At 52.4% G+C, this 17,492-nt stretch overlaps 2 protein-coding genes across 4 annotated transcripts; one reads left to right on the plus strand and one right to left on the minus strand.

The window, feature by feature from the left end:
* Positions 1 to 2,247: 2,247 nt before the first annotated feature.
* Epor (erythropoietin receptor) lies at positions 2,248 to 7,307 on the plus strand. Its single transcript, XM_028872507.2, is given in 9 exon segments — positions 2,248 to 2,490; positions 3,523 to 3,655; positions 3,992 to 4,167; positions 4,253 to 4,410; positions 5,227 to 5,380; positions 5,465 to 5,552; positions 6,257 to 6,344; positions 6,432 to 6,549; positions 6,552 to 7,307. Coding segments are annotated over 9 exon segments (1,524 nt in total). The 5' UTR covers positions 2,248 to 2,375; the 3' UTR covers positions 7,046 to 7,307.
* Positions 7,308 to 10,958: 3,651 nt separating this feature from the next.
* Swsap1 (SWIM-type zinc finger 7 associated protein 1) lies at positions 10,959 to 12,677 on the minus strand. 3 transcript variants are annotated; one of them, XM_037207681.1, is made up of 2 exons: positions 12,433 to 12,677; positions 10,959 to 11,820 (listed from the first exon to the last, which is right to left on the minus strand). In XM_037207681.1, exons 1-2 carry the CDS (start codon positions 12,673 to 12,675, stop codon positions 11,230 to 11,232), a joined length of 834 nt encoding a protein of 277 aa, XP_037063576.1. In that variant the 5' UTR covers positions 12,676 to 12,677; the 3' UTR covers positions 10,959 to 11,229. The 3 variants fall into 3 exon arrangements, 2 of the variants coding, with proteins under 2 accessions (XP_037063576.1, XP_028728339.1); XM_028872506.2 differs by having other exon boundaries at positions 10,959 to 11,823; XR_005091990.1 differs by lacking the exon at positions 12,433 to 12,677 and adding an exon at positions 11,980 to 12,097 and having other exon boundaries at positions 11,732 to 11,823.
* Positions 12,678 to 17,492: the final 4,815 nt, after the last annotated feature.

Below are 17,492 nucleotides of genomic sequence, written 5' to 3' on the forward strand. Positions count from 1 at the left end.
AAATCTTTAAAAAAATATTTAAAAAAGAGAAAAGTCCAATAAAGTCTACAGCCATATGCCTGATCACATCTGAAAGTCCAGTAAATCTGGCTTTAGGTACAGCCCGCTCCAGAGACTCGAATGACATCATCAGGATTTTGTTGCTTTTTGACTGGTGAGAATGAGATCGTCTGTTCTCCCACAGATTTACTCACCTCCTATGGAGACAGAATCACTGATCTTCAGCCACTCCAAGTAAAAGCCACAAATGCACTCGTCACTCAGAAAGCCAAAGCTGAAGGGAGATGGGTTTAAGGCCACCCCGAGTTACATAAGAGCCTGTGTCCAAACAGGAGCACTTTTCCTGGGTTAGGGATCAAACCCAGGGCCTTATCTATGGTTGGCAAGTGCTTTACCACTGAGCTACAACAAAAAGAAAAAAGCTTCTTGGCCTAAGTCTCCTGAAGCAAATATGTCACATGATTAATTCTTGGCCAATGAGGGATACAGTGAAGGGAAGTTGGCCAATTCCAAGGGCACCCAGATGGGAGGGGCCAGTTTTCCCTTTCCACATTTCCTGCTTTCTGCTGCTTAGAATGAAGATGTGAGGTGACCGTGGTCACATCCTCTGAATAACTGAGCAACAAGTGGGAAGTCACCTGGCCCCTGAGCCGAATGCTGCTGCGTAGATTGCTGTCACCTGGAGAGTACTGCCAGAAATAAATTGCTATCTCTTCCTGCTATCCCTTAGTTTTGTCATAATAGCCAAAAGAACATTCTTTTGCTAGAGGGTGGTGCACACCTTTAATCTCAGAACTAAGGCAGAGGAGGTGAATTTCTGAGTTTGAGACCAGCCTGGTCTACAGGGAGAGTTCTAGAACACCCAGGGCTGTTACACAGAGAGACTCTGTCTCTAAATGCAAAACAAAAGAACAAAAGGACCTTCTTGGCTGTCTTGCTTTGTGTTTGTTTCTGTCATTATTATGTCATGTATGTTTGTACGTGTTTATCTATCTGTCTACCTATCTATCCATGTATATGTATCTATCCATATATGTATATACACATCCATACATGTATCTTTGTGTATGTGTTTGTATTCATGTATGTGCGTATCCATGTATGTATGTGTCCACACATGTATCTATCCATGTACGTGTGTATGTATCCACCTATCTCTCTGTCCATCTTGGTGGTGCTGGGGATGAACCCAAGGCTCTCCACATGCTAGACAAGTGCCGAATCACTGAGCTACACCCCCTTCAACTTTTTATTTGTAAAGTACAGGAAGCTAGGTGTGGTGGCACAGGTCTGTGATCCCAGCGTTCAGGAGCCTGAGACAGGAGGATTGCCACAATTCCAGGACAGTCTGGGCTATTTAGTGACACCCTGTGTCAAACAAAACAAAGCAGTCCTGGGACTGTAGCTCAGTTGCCCAGCATGCTGGAGGCTCTGGGACCCGTTACCAGCACCACACAGACCGGAGATGGTGGTGTACGCCCGCCATCCCAACACACGGGGAGCGGGGCCGGAGGGCAGAAAGTCACGATCATCCTTGGCTAGACAGTGAATCTGAGGTCAGCTTGGGAAACAATGAGACCCTGTCTCAAAAAAAGAAAAGAGAAACCGGGGTCGGTGAGATGCTCGGTAGGTAAAAGTCCTTTCTGCTGAGCTTGCAGACCTGAGCTCAATGCCGGGAACCACGTGGTAGGAGAGGGCTGACCCCTAAGGTTGTCCTGTGCCCTGCTGCATATGGGCATACACACACATGCACACGCACATGCGCACACACACAATAAATAAATGTTTACGATCCTTAAAATCATAAATGATGTATTCCCAAATCTGTGCACTCCACAAACAGAAAACACCATAGCCCGTTGCTTGTCAAACCGCACGGCCTGGTCCTTCTCACACACCCCGTTGGTAGTGGTCCTTAGGATTCTTACTTCAAACCGGGCTCAGCAAGAGATACTACCTGGAGCGGTAGAAAGCTTCCATCTGTCCCGCCCGCAGCGTAGCAGGCTAGATTTACAGACGTCCTGACTAGACGGGAAGAAGGTAAGTCACCTGTCCATGACCACATTAGCAACCCCCCCCCCGCACCCCCCTCCCCCGCCGCCAACAAAACCCTGCTGCCTGCCCCACCCCCTAGCCTGGTTACGGCGGCGGCAGCCGTGCCCAAGAGGGCCTCTGTTCCCTCCGAGGCTTATCTGTCCCCGACTGCAGGCTGGCCCCGCCCCCTGGAGGGAGCTGCCACTTGGAAGCTCCTGGTCAGCTGTGTCCGGCAGCTGCTGCTGACCCAGCTGTGGACTGGGGGAAAGAGGAAAGGGGAGGGGAGGCGGGGGGACACGGAGGGGCTGGCGCCCTGGGCTTCCTGAAGCTGGAGCTGCATCATGGACCACCTCAGGGCGCCCCTCTGGCCTCGGGTTGGCCCCCTCTGTCTGCTTCTTGCTGGGGCAGCCTGGGCTCCCTCACCCAGCCTCCCGGACCCCAAGTTTGAGAGCAAAGGTAAGAGCTGTACATGGGTACCTCCTCAATAAGTCCTAGAGGACAATGCGAAGGCCTGAATTCCCAGCTTGGGTCCCAGGGGCTAACGTTCTCTGAACCTCCAGAGGGAGTTCTGGGGGCCAAAGTGGTGTCTGAACCTGATGAGGCATGTCAGTATCTGACCCTGGAGTTATGCCCACTGGGAGAAGTCTTAGGAGGGCTGAAGAATGTTTGTTTGAAACAGGATCTCTAGGTAGTTCAAGGCTGGCCTTGAACTGCTAGGATTAAAGGCAAGTGTCACCATGCCTGAACTGTTTTGTTTTGTTTTGTTTTGTTTTGTTTTGTTTTGTTTTGAGGCAGTATCATGTAGCTCAGGCTGCCCTCAAACTCACTAGGTAACTGAGGTGGGCTTGAACTCCTGATCCTCCTGCCTCCACCTCCCAATAGCTGGGGTGACGGGTATTAGCCAACAACACATTTGGCTCTGTTTCGTGTTTTGAAGGCGTCTGGGACATGGTAGAAATCGCAAGGGCAGGGTAGGTCCGAGCGCCTGTTGGGAGGTGATCGAGCTCACGGTGGTCCTGTGAAGAGGGCCAGGCAGTGGGAGAACCGGACCCATCTGCGGGCGACTGTAAACACGGTTTGGCGGGCGGATGGTGCTAGCTAGATCTCTTGCTAGGAGGAGGAAGGGGGCGGGGGACACGGTTGGCGCTATCGGGGGGCAGCCGGGTGCCTGCGAGGCCCGATAGGAGGCCAGTCCTCTGCACACACAAACGCCAGGGCAGGGCGGGGCCAGCACCGCTCAACTTGCAGGGTGAGTGGGCGTGTGCATGGGGGGCGGGGGACAAGGCAGGCGAGGTCGCCACTCCTGGGAGGTCCAGAGGTGCCACTTCTGCAAGACCCCTCCAAGGCCCTCCTAGAGAAGAGGGCGGGGCACTAAAATTATCGGGTCTGCACAGGCCACAGGAGGGGGGGTAAGGGGACCGTGGAGGACAGGCCTCGACTTCTCTGACCACCACCCACCTCCCCGCTCCATGGCAACCCCCTCCCTAGCGGCCCTGCTGGCATCCCGGGGCACCGAAGAACTCCTGTGCTTCACCCAGCGGTTGGAGGACCTGGTGTGTTTCTGGGAGGAAGCGGCGAGCTCCGGGATGGGCTTCAACTACAGCTTCTCTTACCAGCTCGAGTGAGTCCCCCAGGACTGGGTGACCTAAGGCGGGGGTGGGGGCAGCAGAGCTTCCGGGATGTCATCGCCTGGAATGTCTCCCCGGGTCTGGAGTCATGGTTAAGGGTGGCAAGCTCGGGGGTGGGGATGGGTGGGAGTCGCCCCCTGGTGGTGGGGCTGGAGTAATTCTCCACCAGTGGGCTCGGATGTCACGTTGGAGTTGGGGCCCTCCGTGATGGTGGTGGTCAAAATGCTCTGGTCTCCACGATCTGAGCGAAAGAGATCAGAAGCTCTCCAGTCACCTCCTACCCTCCCCGCTTATTCAGCCTTTTCTTCTCGGTTCCCCCGGTCTCACAGGGGTGAGTCACGAAAGTCCTGTCGCCTGCACCAGGCGCCCACAGTCCGCGGCTCGGTGCGTTTCTGGTGTTCACTGCCGACCGCGGACACGTCGAGCTTCGTGCCGCTCGAGCTGCGCGTGACGGCGGCCTCCGGATCTCCTCGCTACCACCGCGTCATCCATATCAATGAAGTTGGTAGGTGGGAGGGGACGGGAGCGACGTCGTCGGGGTGGAGACCCGGCTGGGTCCCCGCCGACCCGATCCACTTGGCTTTCCGCAGTGCTCCTGGACGCCCCCGCGGGGCTGCTGGCGCGCCGGGCCGAGGAGGGCAGCCACGTGGTGCTGCGCTGGCTGCCGCCTCCTGGGGCACCTATGACCACTCACATCCGCTACGAGGTGGACGTGTGGGCAGGCAACCGGGCAGGGGGGACCCAAAGGGTGAGAGTCCCAGAGGACAGCCCCACCCAACCTCCCCGAGTCCCGACCCAAAGTCCCACTCCTTCAGGCCCCTCCCCCAGTGCCCAACATCCCATTGCTGTTTTTTTTTTTTGGGGGGGGGGGGTTTCGAGACAGGGTTTCACTGTCGCTTTGGAGCCTGTCCTGGACTAGTTCTGTAGACCAAGCTGGCCTCGAACTCACAGAGATCCGCCTGCCTCTGCCTCCCGAGTGCTGGGATTACAGGCATGCGTCACCACCGCCCGGCTCCATTGCTGCTTTTTTAATTGCTCTCTTTCCCGATATTTAGATATTTTTAAAGTTACGTTTATTTATTTGTGTATTTGCCACTGTGCACTTGTGGAGGTCAGAGAACAACTTTCGTGAGTCTTCTTCCACCACTTGGGTCCACTGAGCCGGCTCGCCGCACCTTACCATCGGCGCCCACGTTAGCTCACGCCCACTTCCCCCCACCCCTGCTTGGCTCGGGTTTCTCTGGCAACCCATCAGAGCCTCAGCCCCCTCTCACAACTTGGTTCATCACCTCAGCTCTCAAGGAGGCGCTCTCTGGGAGGTGTCTGGCTCTGCCTTTATATGACCCAGAGCCAGCTCTTGACTTGGGGGTGCGGGTGGGGGAGTCCTCGCTCTGATTGGCCTTGAGCCAAACACCCGCCTGTCCAGTTGACACCGTTACTTGAGCGCCCCCAAGTACCCTTCCCATTATTAGGGTGCTGACCAGACGCCTCCGTGCAAGCTGCCGTATCCTCTTCTCGTTGGGTGCTAGTGGGTTAGATCTCTCCTGGCTCCACTCGCCCCTAGGTGGAGGTCCTGGAAGGACGCACCGAGTGCGTCCTGAGCAACCTGCGGGGCGGGACGCGCTACACCTTCGCTGTTCGAGCGCGCATGGCCGAGCCGAGCTTCAGCGGCTTCTGGAGCGCCTGGTCTGAGCCGGCGTCGCTGCTGACGGCTAGCGGTGAGCCCCAGTTCCTCGGAGTGAGGGATGAGGTGGGTCCCACACTCGGCACACCTCCCTGACCTCCTCCTTCCTGTCCCCCAGACCTGGACCCTCTCATCCTGACGCTGTCTCTCATCCTCGTTCTCATCTCGCTGCTGCTGGCCGTGCTGGTCCTGCTCTCCCACCGCCGGTGAGCCCCCAGCCCGAGCTAAAGTCTACCTCAGATCTCCCTCTAGGGAAAGCCAGGCAGAGGGGTGAGCGCTCGCCCGGAGTCAAACAACTGTCGGTGACGGAATGCGAGCCAGACCACGCCCAGACTCTGGAATTCTTTGTGCCTGCTGGCGTTCCCTTGACCTCGCAAAGGCTCCTTCCTGCATTCCTTTGCAGGCTCCATTTCCCAGTGTAGCCAACTTTGTCAAATCAACCAGATAGGTTGTGGAAGGGATTTAAGCCCAGTGGCTTTAATGATCTGACCAGCCATGCTGAGGTATATATAATTCCCAGTGGGCTCAAAGCTTTGCCCTTCCCACTTTTCCAAAAGTACACATCCTGTTTGCCTTTCGGGGCCCTGTTTATTCACTTCGTTGGAAAACACACACACACACACACACACACACACACACACACACACACACACACACACTTTGGTGGTTCTGGGGATCCCACCCCCAGCCCATGGAAAGGAGTGAAGAGTGGGATGCCGCATAAACTGAACTCCTATGCATCCTTCAGAACTACCCCAGCTGCCCTTTGTAGGGCCTCACTGATGCCTCTTCCACAGGCTGTTTCCCACTCCCGCAGGAATGCTGGCGTCACTGTGGTGGGGGTCTGAGAGGGCACGGGGGAGTGTCCAGGGTCACACATCCATGGACTTGTTTCTAACAACGTTAACAGGACTCTGAAGCAGAAGATCTGGCCTGGCATCCCAAGCCCAGAGAGTGAGTTCGAGGGTCTCTTCACCACCCACAAGGGTAACTTCCAGGTAGGTGAGCTGTTGGTCCACGCTGCTTCTGGGGCTGCCTGCGTGCTGAAGCCCAGGTCTCTGAGCAGGAGGGTGCTCTCTTCCCAGCTGTGGCTGCTCCAGCATGATGGCTGTCTGTGGTGGAACCCAAGCAGCTCCTTCTTCCCAGAGGACCCGCCTGCCCACCTGGAAGTCCTCTCAGAGCGCTGCTGGGGGGTGACACAGGCGGGGAACCAGGGGCAGATGACAAGGGGCCCTTGCTGGAGCCAGTGGGCAGCGAGCATGCCCAGGACACCTACCTGGTATTGGATGAATGGTTGCTGCCCCGAAGCCCATGCAGTGAGGACCTCTCGGGACCTGGGGACAGTGTGGACCCGGTGACTATGGATGAAGGCTCAGAAGCATCTTCCTGCCCCTCTGACTTGGCCTCAAAGCCCAGGCCAGAGGGCACCTCACCTTCCAGCTTTGAGTACACCATCCTGGACCCCAGCTCTCAGCGCCTGTGCCCTCGGGCGCTGCCTCCCGAGCTGCCTCCCACGCCACCTCACCTGAAGTACCTGTACCTTGTGGTGTCCGATTCGGGCATCTCAACAGATTACAGTTCGGGGAGCTCCCAGGGAGTTCACGGAGACTCATCTGATGGCCCCTACTCCCACCCCTATGAGAATAGCCTTGTCCCGGACCCAGAGCCTCGGCACCCCAGCTACGTGGCCTGCTCCTAGGATGCCAGCCTACAAGATCCCAACCCCGCAACTTCTTGAACAAGGTTGGTGAGGACATACTTAAAGTCACAGCTGACCTTGGCCCTCTGCCCAGCCCAATCCTGCCCAGGAAGCGACAGCCTTGCACTGTTAAGATGGACAGTTATCCGTGTACAGAAATATATACATAGCGTTTTTTCTACCACGACTTTGCCTTATTTGTGTGCGTATGTATGTGTGGGTGCATGACTCTGCCCTGCACCTTGAGGTGGGGTGCCTATGCTTCTGGTTGCTTCTCTGATCTCTGCCTCTGGATTGCTGGATCAGACCTCACACCACAACCTGGTTTTTTGTTCATTTCTTACGAGTTCCAGGCTTGCATGGGAAGTGCTTTTACTCTCAGAGTTCTCTGGCTAGCCCTTATTTTAGTCGTTTGAGACATGGTAGCTGAAGGTGACCTGGAACTCGTGATGCTCCAGCCTCTACCTCACAAGTGCTTGGACTGCAGGCTTGTCCCACCATGTGGAGTTAATGTGGTGCTGCGGACTGAACTTGAGCTTCATACACGGCAGGCATGCCCTCTGCCCTCTGCCACGGCCTCCGTAAACACCCTCAAATCCCACCTTTCCCTGGATCTAGACCATGGGAAAACAGCTGAAGTCTTTGAGCTAAGATTGAGATTTCGGATCTGGCGACGTGAAGAGGGACCATGACAGTCAGGGTACGTTTTGCTAGCTGCCAACACGAGCCGCCTGAAACTCAGTGCCTCGTCCACTTCTGTGACGCTGCTCCTGGGGACAGGAATCAATGTCTACTCACCCCAGATAGAAAACCTATGACAGATCAAAGTACACACGCCACCAAAGTCCAGTTTGGCGAACCGATGGGTTTTACTGGAGCTATGCACAGGAATATGGGTGAGGGGTTACTTGCAGGAGTGGAAATGACTCAGCTGCATCACCAGCATGGCGACATCTCCCAAAGCTGGGAACCTGAGCATGCTGCACAGCCTGCAGACAGCTGCACATGGAGAGCGTCCTTTCCAAGTAGCTCAGCTTGTCTGAGCGTTTCAGGGACTTCCTGAAGCCTCTGAGATGTTGACTTCTGAGCTTAAGGAGCTTCCATTGCAGAGTGAATTATTTACTACACCCTGGGGCTTGAGCTTACCTCCAAGATTTTTTTTTTTTTTTTTTTTTTTTTTTTTAAGATTTATGTACCTAGGCCGGGCAGTGGTGGCACATGCCTTTAATCCCAGCACTGGGGAGGCAGAGCCAGGCAGATCTCTGTGAGTTCAAGGCCAGCCTGGTCTACAGAGTGAGATCCAGGACAGGCACCAAAACTACACAGAGAAACTCTGTCTTGAAAAAAACAAAAAACAAAAAAAAAAATTTATGGACTTTTATTTCATGTGTAAGAGTGTTCTGCTCACACGTGTTCACTTCATGTCTAGTGCCCAAAGAGGCTGAAAGGAGGGCATCGAATCCCCTAGAGCTGTAGTTGCTAATGGTTGTGTCTGGCATGGATGCTGGGAACTGAGCCCTGGTCCTGAGGGAGAATGCTTAGCCACGGAGCCTTCTCTCCAGCTCCCTAATAATGATGTTTAAAGAAGCAAATACAGGAGGGCAAGATGGTGCGCACGCCTTAGATAGGAAAGGTGAGGCAGTAGGAGGGGGGTGGATCTCTGTGAGTAGCAAGGGGTCATGAGGTACCAAGAAGTGGAGTCCAGGAAAATATGTGTAAAGCTTACAAGAGAAACCTGTGCACTTGGAAAAGAGCAAAAAAAAAAAAAAAAAGAAAGGCTAAATGCATAGCAAAAGGCTCAAAGAGTCAGTTAAGCTAGAACTGTATAAAATGATGTGGTAAGGTCATGTAGGAAGAAAGAAAAGATAGCAAGCGGAGGTGAACAGGTGATAGTAGCAGGAAATAAAGAGGAACCAAAATTATGGGAATCACTCAAAGCCTGCGCGAAGGATTATCAGAGGTCAGGCGGGAGATGGCTCAGGAGTTAAGAGGCATGGCTGGTCTACCAGAGGTCGAGTTAATCCCAGGAAAATGGTGGCAAAGCAATAACACAGAGAAATGAGCCTGTCCAGGAAAAGAAGCAGAAGAAAAAAAAAAAAAAAAAAAGCAAAGATGCAAACTACATAAAAAAAAAAAATGAAAAAAAAAAAAAAAAAAAGATAAGGAGTCAAAAAGGACAGCCCCAAGCTAGGTATATAGAATCCATGAGATAAGGTCATGAACTAAAAGGAAGTTAAAAAAGAACAAGAAGAAGAAAAAGAGAAGAGGAATAGGATAAGGAAAAAAGAGATAGATGAAAGGATAAATAGAAAGAATGAAGAAGAAAATAGGAAGAAGAGGAGTGAAGAAAAAAGAGAATAAATGAAGAGAAAGAAGAAAGGAAAAGAAAAGAGGAAATACTGAAGAGCAGAGAAGAGAAAAGGAAAAAGAAAAAAAAGAGATGAGTAATGAGAATGAGAAAAGAAGAAAGAAAAAAAAAAGGAAAAGAAAAGAGAGAGATAAGGAGGAAAGGAAAGAAAAAAAAAAGAAATAAATCAAAAGAAGAAAAAAAAGAAGATGAAGAATAGAGTGAGACGAGGAGAGTGATGATGAAAAGAAAGAGGAAGGAAACGAAGGAAAAAAAAGAAAAAGACGAATAGGAGAAAAAGAAAAAAGAAGAAAAAAGGAGAAAAAAAATGGAAAAAGAAAGAGAAAAGAAAAGAAAAAAAAGGAGAGGAAAAAGAAAAAGAAAGAGAGCATCACTATGTAGTCCTGGTTGGCCTGGAACATTCCATAAAGACCAGGCTGTTCTTAAAACACATACAGACAGATCTGCCTGCTCCTGTGCTAGGATTAAAGGCCTGACCCACTTTGGTTTTTTGATACAGGGTCTAGTGTAGGCCAGAGTGGCTTCCAACACCTTCTGTAGCCAAGGACAACCTTGCACTGTGACCGCCTACCTCTACGCCCCAAAGCTGGGCTTACCATACCACCATGCTCAAATTCAGTTTAGTGACTTTAAAATGTATGTCTTAAGAAAGCTAAATGCGCCGGGCGGTGGTGGCGCACGCCTTTAATCCCAGCACTCGGGAGGCAGAGGCAGGCGGATCTCTGTGAGTTCGAGGCCAGTCTGGGCTACCAAGTGAGTCCCAGGAAAAGGTGCAAAGCTACACAGAGAAACCCTGTCTCGAAAAACCAAAAAAAAAAAAAAAAAAAGAAAGCTAAATGCATGCAAACTCTATACAGAGTCATTCCACTCCCAACTGTATACCCTAAATGCATGTGTAAGGTCATGCCTAGGACTAGGTCCCTAACAGTATACAAGCTGAGGTAACTGGGATACAGCCCCCCATGGATATACAAGAGGAACCAAGTATGGGAGCACACTCCACAAGCCCTGCCCTCAAGATATCAGGAGTTCAGGCTGGAGAGATGGCTCAGCGGTTAAGAGCACTGGCTGCTCTTCCAGAGGTCCTGAGTTCAATTCCCAGCACCCACATGGTGGCTCACAACCTTCTCTAGTAGAATCTGATGCCCTCTTCCAGCATAAAGTTGTATATGCAGACAGAGCAGTCATCTACATAAAATAAATAAATGTTTAAAAAAAAAGATATTAGGAGTTCAAGGACAGCCTCAGCTAGGTATTTAGTCTGAGACTAACCTGAATTACACGAGACCTTATCTGGGCAAAGAATGAAACAGGTAAAAAGAAATGAGCCAGGAAACACGGCAGAATCTCATGGCCAGTGGGCAAAGGAAGCCTCCGATAACGATATTTACTTATTTTAAAGGTTTTATTATTTATTATTTTTTTTAAAAATTTATTTATTTATTTATTATATATACAGCATGTATGACTGCAGGTCAGAAGAGGGCACCAGATCTCGTTACAGATGGTTGTGAGCCACCATGTGGGTGCTGGGAATTGAACTCAGGACCTCTGGAAGAGTAGTCAGTGCTCTTAACCTCTAAGCCATGTCTCCAGCCCTTTATTATTTATTATTATTAGCATGGAGGGCAGGTGTGTGCCTCTACCCAAATGTGGAGGTCAGAGGACAACCTGCAGGAGTCAGGTCAAGATTTCTACCATGTGGGTCCCAGGAATCAAAGCCAGGCCATCATGCTTGTTGGCAAGGCCCCTTAACTACCCAGTCACCTTGCCAGCCCCCAACAACCTAGTTTACAAAGAAAAAAACCTACACTTTTCAGGTCTTTGAATCAGCGCCTGTCTCTGAAGTAAGTATGCTATCTAAGGGAAACTGAGGACCAGAGAGGCTGTCGCACACCAAAGTTAATGACTGGCTTCCAGCACTTGGACTTGTTTTATCTGGGCTGGGCTTTGACGCCTGTGGAGGCCAGGGGGTGACTGTCATCTCTCCATTGGGTAAGAAGGTCACTGACCACTCCATCCTGGGGCTCAGCTGGCCCGACTCCAGGCTGGCTCGAAGGCAGTGCTGCCGTCCCAAGCCTAGGGCATCTGGCTGCAGCCAGCACCGTGCAGGGAAATACCGCTGAAGCAACGTCAGATGTGGGGCATCATCGTCTCCTTCTTTTGGGGTCTCAAGGGCCACCACAAGCCCACAGCTGCCACTGGCTCCCAGACGGCCGCTAAAGTAGGCAGCAGTATCCAGAAGCAATGCAGCCACGTAGGCGGCCTCCTGGGCCCCCGAATCCTCTGCCAGGTATTCTTCCAGGCCGTCCAGCAGCAGAAGGGATGGCGCAGGCCCGGGGGCCTCGTGGGCAGAGGCCAGCAGCTGGAGAAGCTCTGGAACTGAGGATGGGTACTGGAATCGAATCTTCTAGAAGACAGGAGAAGGCAAGATTTGATATAGGGGGCCAATGCTCCCCACTATGGGGGCCATGACTCCAGCATACTTTCCCAGCCCAGGCTCTCATGCCCCACAAAGTTCCAGGGTGCAGCGCGGGCTCACATGTTCTCTGCCCGTCTTTCTCACCTGCCCTCCTGCAGCATGTATCACTGCCCAAGGTTATTTAAGGAAAGATTCTTTTTTTCTTTGATACAGGGTCTCATGTAACCCAGGAAAAGTCATTAGAGAGAGGGAGGGAGGGAGAGAGAGAAGGGAGGGGGAGGGAGAGAGAGGGAGAGGAAAAGGGGGAGCCTGCGTGCGTGCCTGCGTGCGTGCTCCCACAAGAAACCAACTGCACTGTAGACCCGGGTTTCTGCCCTGACCCCGCCTCCTGGGCGCCCACGCTGGCCAACGCCGACCGATCACAGGACGGTCTTTCATTCAATCTTAACTAGACCCGCCCCGCCCCGCCCCACCTAACTACTCCGCCTCCTCCATCCACCGCGGCCACATTGGCTCTGTGATGTGCCATTGGCCGGCCGACCTGTCACTCATGCGCAACCCATCCCGCCATTGGGCGACACCCAGCGCTCCGCTTACCTGCAGCCGCCAGTGGTCCCGCGCCGCGGGTGTGTTGAGCGGCAGGCTCTGAAGCGGCCTCCGCGTCAGGAAGAGCACAGGCCCGCGGCCTTCCCCCGCCGCCTCAAGGGCCGCCGCAAACAGCAGCGACGTCTGCGCGGAGCGCGGAGCGCCTAGCAGCAGCAAAGGCGGCCCGGCCGCTCCATCCGCCCCGGGCCCGGCCGCGCGGCCTGCATCCAGCACCCGCCTCAGCACCTCCGCCATTTGCCGAGCCCCGCTGGCCAATCAGGGGTGCGTTCTCACGCCGGGCCCGCCCCCACCGGCGCCTCATTGGCTGTAGTTCACAGCTTCACTCTCGGCCACGCACGGAACGTGGCATCTGCTGCCGGAAGCCGCGTGGTCAGAGTCAAAGGAAGGTCGCGGGTGCGAACGCGCTCCCCAGAGGCGCCCGGCCTCCAGGTCGGAGCTGGAGAGGGTGGCTCAGCCGTTATTCCGAAAGACCCGGGTTCAGTTCCCACCACCCACAAGGTGACTGACAGCCGTCCCTAACTCCCGACTCAGCGAATCCGACGCCCTCTCCTGGCCTCCGCGGGCACGAGGCACGCATATATGCATGCGCCGCCGCCGTGCACGCGCGCGCGCACACGTAAAAGTAAATCTTAAAAAAAAATACTGTGTGTGGGTCATCCTTAGCTACATATTGAAGTTTTCGGCCATCCTGAGCTACGTGAGCACCTGCCTTAAAATAAATAATAATAAAAACCAGACTCCTAACCTCAGCTTGCCCACCTGCAAAACGAGTATTATGAGTCCTTGTGATCATTGCAATGTGTTGGTGTGATCATTCGCTGATGTCACCAAAGGACAGTTCACAGATGGAAAGGGACATCTGTTTGTCTCTGCATGCTTGAGTATGGAAATGTGTTATATATGGGCTACAGACTCGGAACTCAGATTTTTTTTTTTTTTTTAATAGGGCCCCGGACATTTTACACTTGTCTGGAACTCTGAGGATGGCTTATGCTAGCATGCCAAGTTAATGCAGGGCTGTGGCTCAAACTCAGGGTTTTGTACATGTTAAGCAAGCATGCTACAAACTGCCACGTCCCTAGCCCTCAATGAGGGGTTTATTACGTTTATTTAGTTGGGGTGTGTGTGTGTACTCCAGTGACACAGTGTGCATGTGTGCAGAGGACAACTTGTGGGATGGGATGCAGTTCTCTTTCACCGTGTGGCTTCCCAGGATGAAAGATCTTCAGGACTAGTGGCAGGAACCTCAGCCATCTCACCGGCCCGGATTCTGTTTTATTTTACAATCTTTATGTGTGTGGGTGTGTGCAGGTGGGACCAGGCCAACCCCAGCTTCCACCTCACTCACGTTGTTCACTGTTGTGTAGGACAGAGCTTCTGGGGACCCTGTCTCCACCCCCAGCTCATCACAGGATGCAGATACTGTGTCTACATGGTGTTAATGCCCGCACAGCCAGGACTTTACATCCTGAGCCCTCTCCCAGGCTGCCTCTATGAGGGTTCTTAAAGGGGCCTGCCATCTGACTTCCTCCTTGGCCTGGGACTTTCTTAGTGCTTTCTTGTGTTGATGGGAGGGAGAACATTGCTTCTGTGGAGAGAACAAGCTATGCTAAGAGAATGAGGGCCTTGGATGCTTCTTCATGACAGTCTGCTGACCACACTGAGAACTGAAATTCTTTTTTAATTATTTATTTTTATTTTATGTGTGTTGGTGTTTTGCCTGTATGCATGTCTGTGTGAGGGTGTCAGATCTTGGAGTCACCGACATGTGTGAGCTGTCATGTGGGTGCTGGGAATTGAACCTGGGTCCTGGAAGAGCAGTCAGTGCTCTTAACCACTGAGCCATCTCCCTAGTCCTGAGAACTGCAATTCTTGTTAAATCACTGAATGAAGGAAGGAAGAATTAATGAGAACCAAGATCCTGATTGCTCAGCCAGTCTCTTCACCCAGACTTGGCTCTAGAGCTGTCACTCAAGCCTTTGTTTCCCTGGAAACCTTGTCTCCTAGTAACTTCAAAGTGGTACGGTTGCCTGGAGACCCAGGGACAGGGCGGAACCGCAATTTCCTCGGCTTACTCTCTCCCTCTGGGGACAGAAAACAGCTCCACAACATCCCCCGGTACACCCCCACACACAGCTGGGCACCCCTACACCCTGCACATACACACACACACACACCACCACCACCATGGCATTTTGCATATATTCCCTTTTCAGACATTCATTTACCCCCCATACACACACTCACAGCTGAACCCTGACACAAAAAATCCCATACAGTATCCCCATTTTCACACTCTATGCCGTCCCTTACACACACACACACACACACACACACACACACACACACACACACACACTGAGATGGCTGTGTGATTGGCATTCCGCACACAAACATCCATCCATCCTCAGCACTGTTACACTGTTCTGTGAAGTAGGCTGCTTTAGCCTCCCACCCCCGCCCCAGACACACAGCCTGACAGCGCAAAGCACGAAGTGCGGAAGCCCAGGTCCCAGGAGCACACTAGGCACAGGCTCTTCTTGCTCCTTGCCCAGAAGAGTTGGCTCAAAGGACTCTGTCTAGCTCTGTCTTTGGTTGGTTGGTTGGTTTCGTCTTTTTCTTCCTCTCTTTCCCTCAGCACTGGGGATTGAACATAGGGTCCCAACTTGCCAAGTAAACATTCTAATACTGAGCTACATGCATCCCTGACCCTGACTGGAAATAAATAAATACATAAAGTGTAAGTGTGTGTGTGTAAGTTTTGCCTGCATGTATGTGCACAATGTATGTGCCTGATGCCCCCAGAAGCCAGAAGAGGGCGTCAAATCCCCTGGGATGGATTTACAGATGGTTGTGAGTCCACTTTGTAGGTGCTGGGGATCAAACCCAGGACTTCCGGAAAAGCAGCCTCTCCAGAGCTTTTTAAATTTTCATCATCGGGCTGGAGAGATGGCTCAGTGGTTAAGAGCACTGGCTGCTCTTCCAGAGGACCTGAGTTCAATTCCCAGCAACCACATGGTGGCTCACAACCATCTCTAGTGGGATCTGATGTGCTCTTCTGGCATAAAGTTGCACATGCAGACAGAGCACTCATAAAATAAATACATCTTTAAATTTTCACCATCATCAGTTATTAGTATCTGTGTGTGTGTATCTGTGTGCGTGTGAGTGCATGACTGGAGAGTCATCCCATGGCAAGCATGTGGAGGTCAGAGAACAACTTGTCTATCCGCCTCTCATTCCACCTTTACCTGGGTTCTGGAGAGCAAACAGGTCAGCAGACTTCGCCACAAAGAAGCTCTGAGAGCCGCTGAGCCATCTCCCTCCCCCGCACAGTCTTGTCTTCTTGGCTCAGGCGGCCCAGGCTGGCCTCCAACTCACTATGTTGCCGAGAACAGCCTTGAGTGTTGAATCCTGCTGCTTTCATCCCCCAGGTGTTTGGGTTACATGCATACATCATCATGCCTGACCACAAACATTAGTATACACTGGGATGGAACACAGCCTCTCACACTAGTCAAATGATCTACCAATTAATTCCCAGCCCTGGAGAGCTCAGAAGAAGTTAATTGTCGCTTCTACCTGAGGTTGTCCATTTGTGATGTGCGTCCCTGCAGGACGGCCCTCTTCCCACCTTTAAGGCCCTCCATTGCCGGCCCTCTGAGTCAGCACCAAGGACAAGGTCAGCCAGGCGCTGTCCGCGGTCCTGAGACTGTGCTCCCTCCCTGACAGGCCAGGAAGTTTCAAGGCCCGCAGGCCCCACGGATGACGTGTGTGAGTTTTGCAAGCAGCTCTGGTCAGTCAAGACAAAGGCTTTATGATCAAGTGAGCATTCTCATGGCTGATCTCCCCGTGACCAGTGACCAGCCACTCCACCTCACAGACTGCCTCCTCCTTCTCTCTGCTCTTCATTCACTGAGTCCCAGCAAACACAGGCGTCCTTGTTTTTTTTTCTTGGATATGTCAGGCATGGGGCTCACCTCAGGACCTTTGCACCTGCTGTCTTGTTTAGCCTGGGATTCTTACTGCCCCCCCCCACATACTCTGGTTCCCCCCCCCTCTCTTCTCTCTCTCTCTCGATGTCTGTGACTCTCTTACTGCCACACATCCACACATTCTCCAGATGCTCACGTGACTCCCTTTCTTTCCTCACAGCTCACCTATGCTGTTTTCTTCTCAGCGGACTCCCAGAAAACTCTTTAAATATGGAATCTGTCTCCATTCCAGAACTCTCTCACACACACTTTCTCCCTTCCTGCTGATGTAGCCCAGGCTGGATTCCAACCTGTTGTGTAGCTGAGGATGACCATGGATTCCTCATCGTCCTGCTCCTCCACCTCCCAAGTACTGAGATCACAGACATGGGCCACTATGATTAGCTACTCACCCTCTCTGGAAATGTCTCATTACCTTTATTTAGTACGAGGAAAGTGACATTGTGCTGAGGACAGAGGACAGTTGTATGAGTCATTCTCTTCCCGTCCTGTGGTTCTTGAGCAACAGACTCAGGTGTGGCAGCAAGCACCTTTACCCAGTGATCCATCTCTCCAGCCCCTCAATTTTCTTAACTTAAAAAAGCATTTTAGCCAATTGGTGGTGGCACACACCTTTGATCCCAGCACTTGGGAGGCAGAGGCAGGTGGATCTCTGAGTTCTGAGGCCAGCCTGGGCTACAGAGTGAGATACAGGACAGGCACCGAAACGACACAGAGAAACCCTGCCTCGAAAAACAACAACAAAAAGCATTTTAAATCGTGTGTGTGTGTGTGTGTGTGTGTGTGTGCGTGCGCGCGCGCGCGTGCGCGCCATGTGAGTGTGGGTGCACTCAGAGGCAAAAGACAGCATCAGACCCCTTGGAGCTGAACTAACCGCCCCTACATGAGCACTGGGAACAGACCTTCACTCAGCCATGTCTCCAGGCCTTCTTTTTAACATTACCATTGTTATTATTATTACTGGGGAGTCATGGAGGGAGACAGAGAGGATGTGCCATGCTGTACATGTGAAGCTCTCCACAGTTTGTGCTTCCCTCACACCCTGGGTTCTAGGAA

This window comes from Peromyscus leucopus, chromosome 7 (genome assembly GCF_004664715.2).
Source record: "Peromyscus leucopus breed LL Stock chromosome 7, UCI_PerLeu_2.1, whole genome shotgun sequence".
In the NCBI taxonomy this organism is placed as follows: domain Eukaryota; kingdom Metazoa; phylum Chordata; class Mammalia; order Rodentia; family Cricetidae; genus Peromyscus; species Peromyscus leucopus.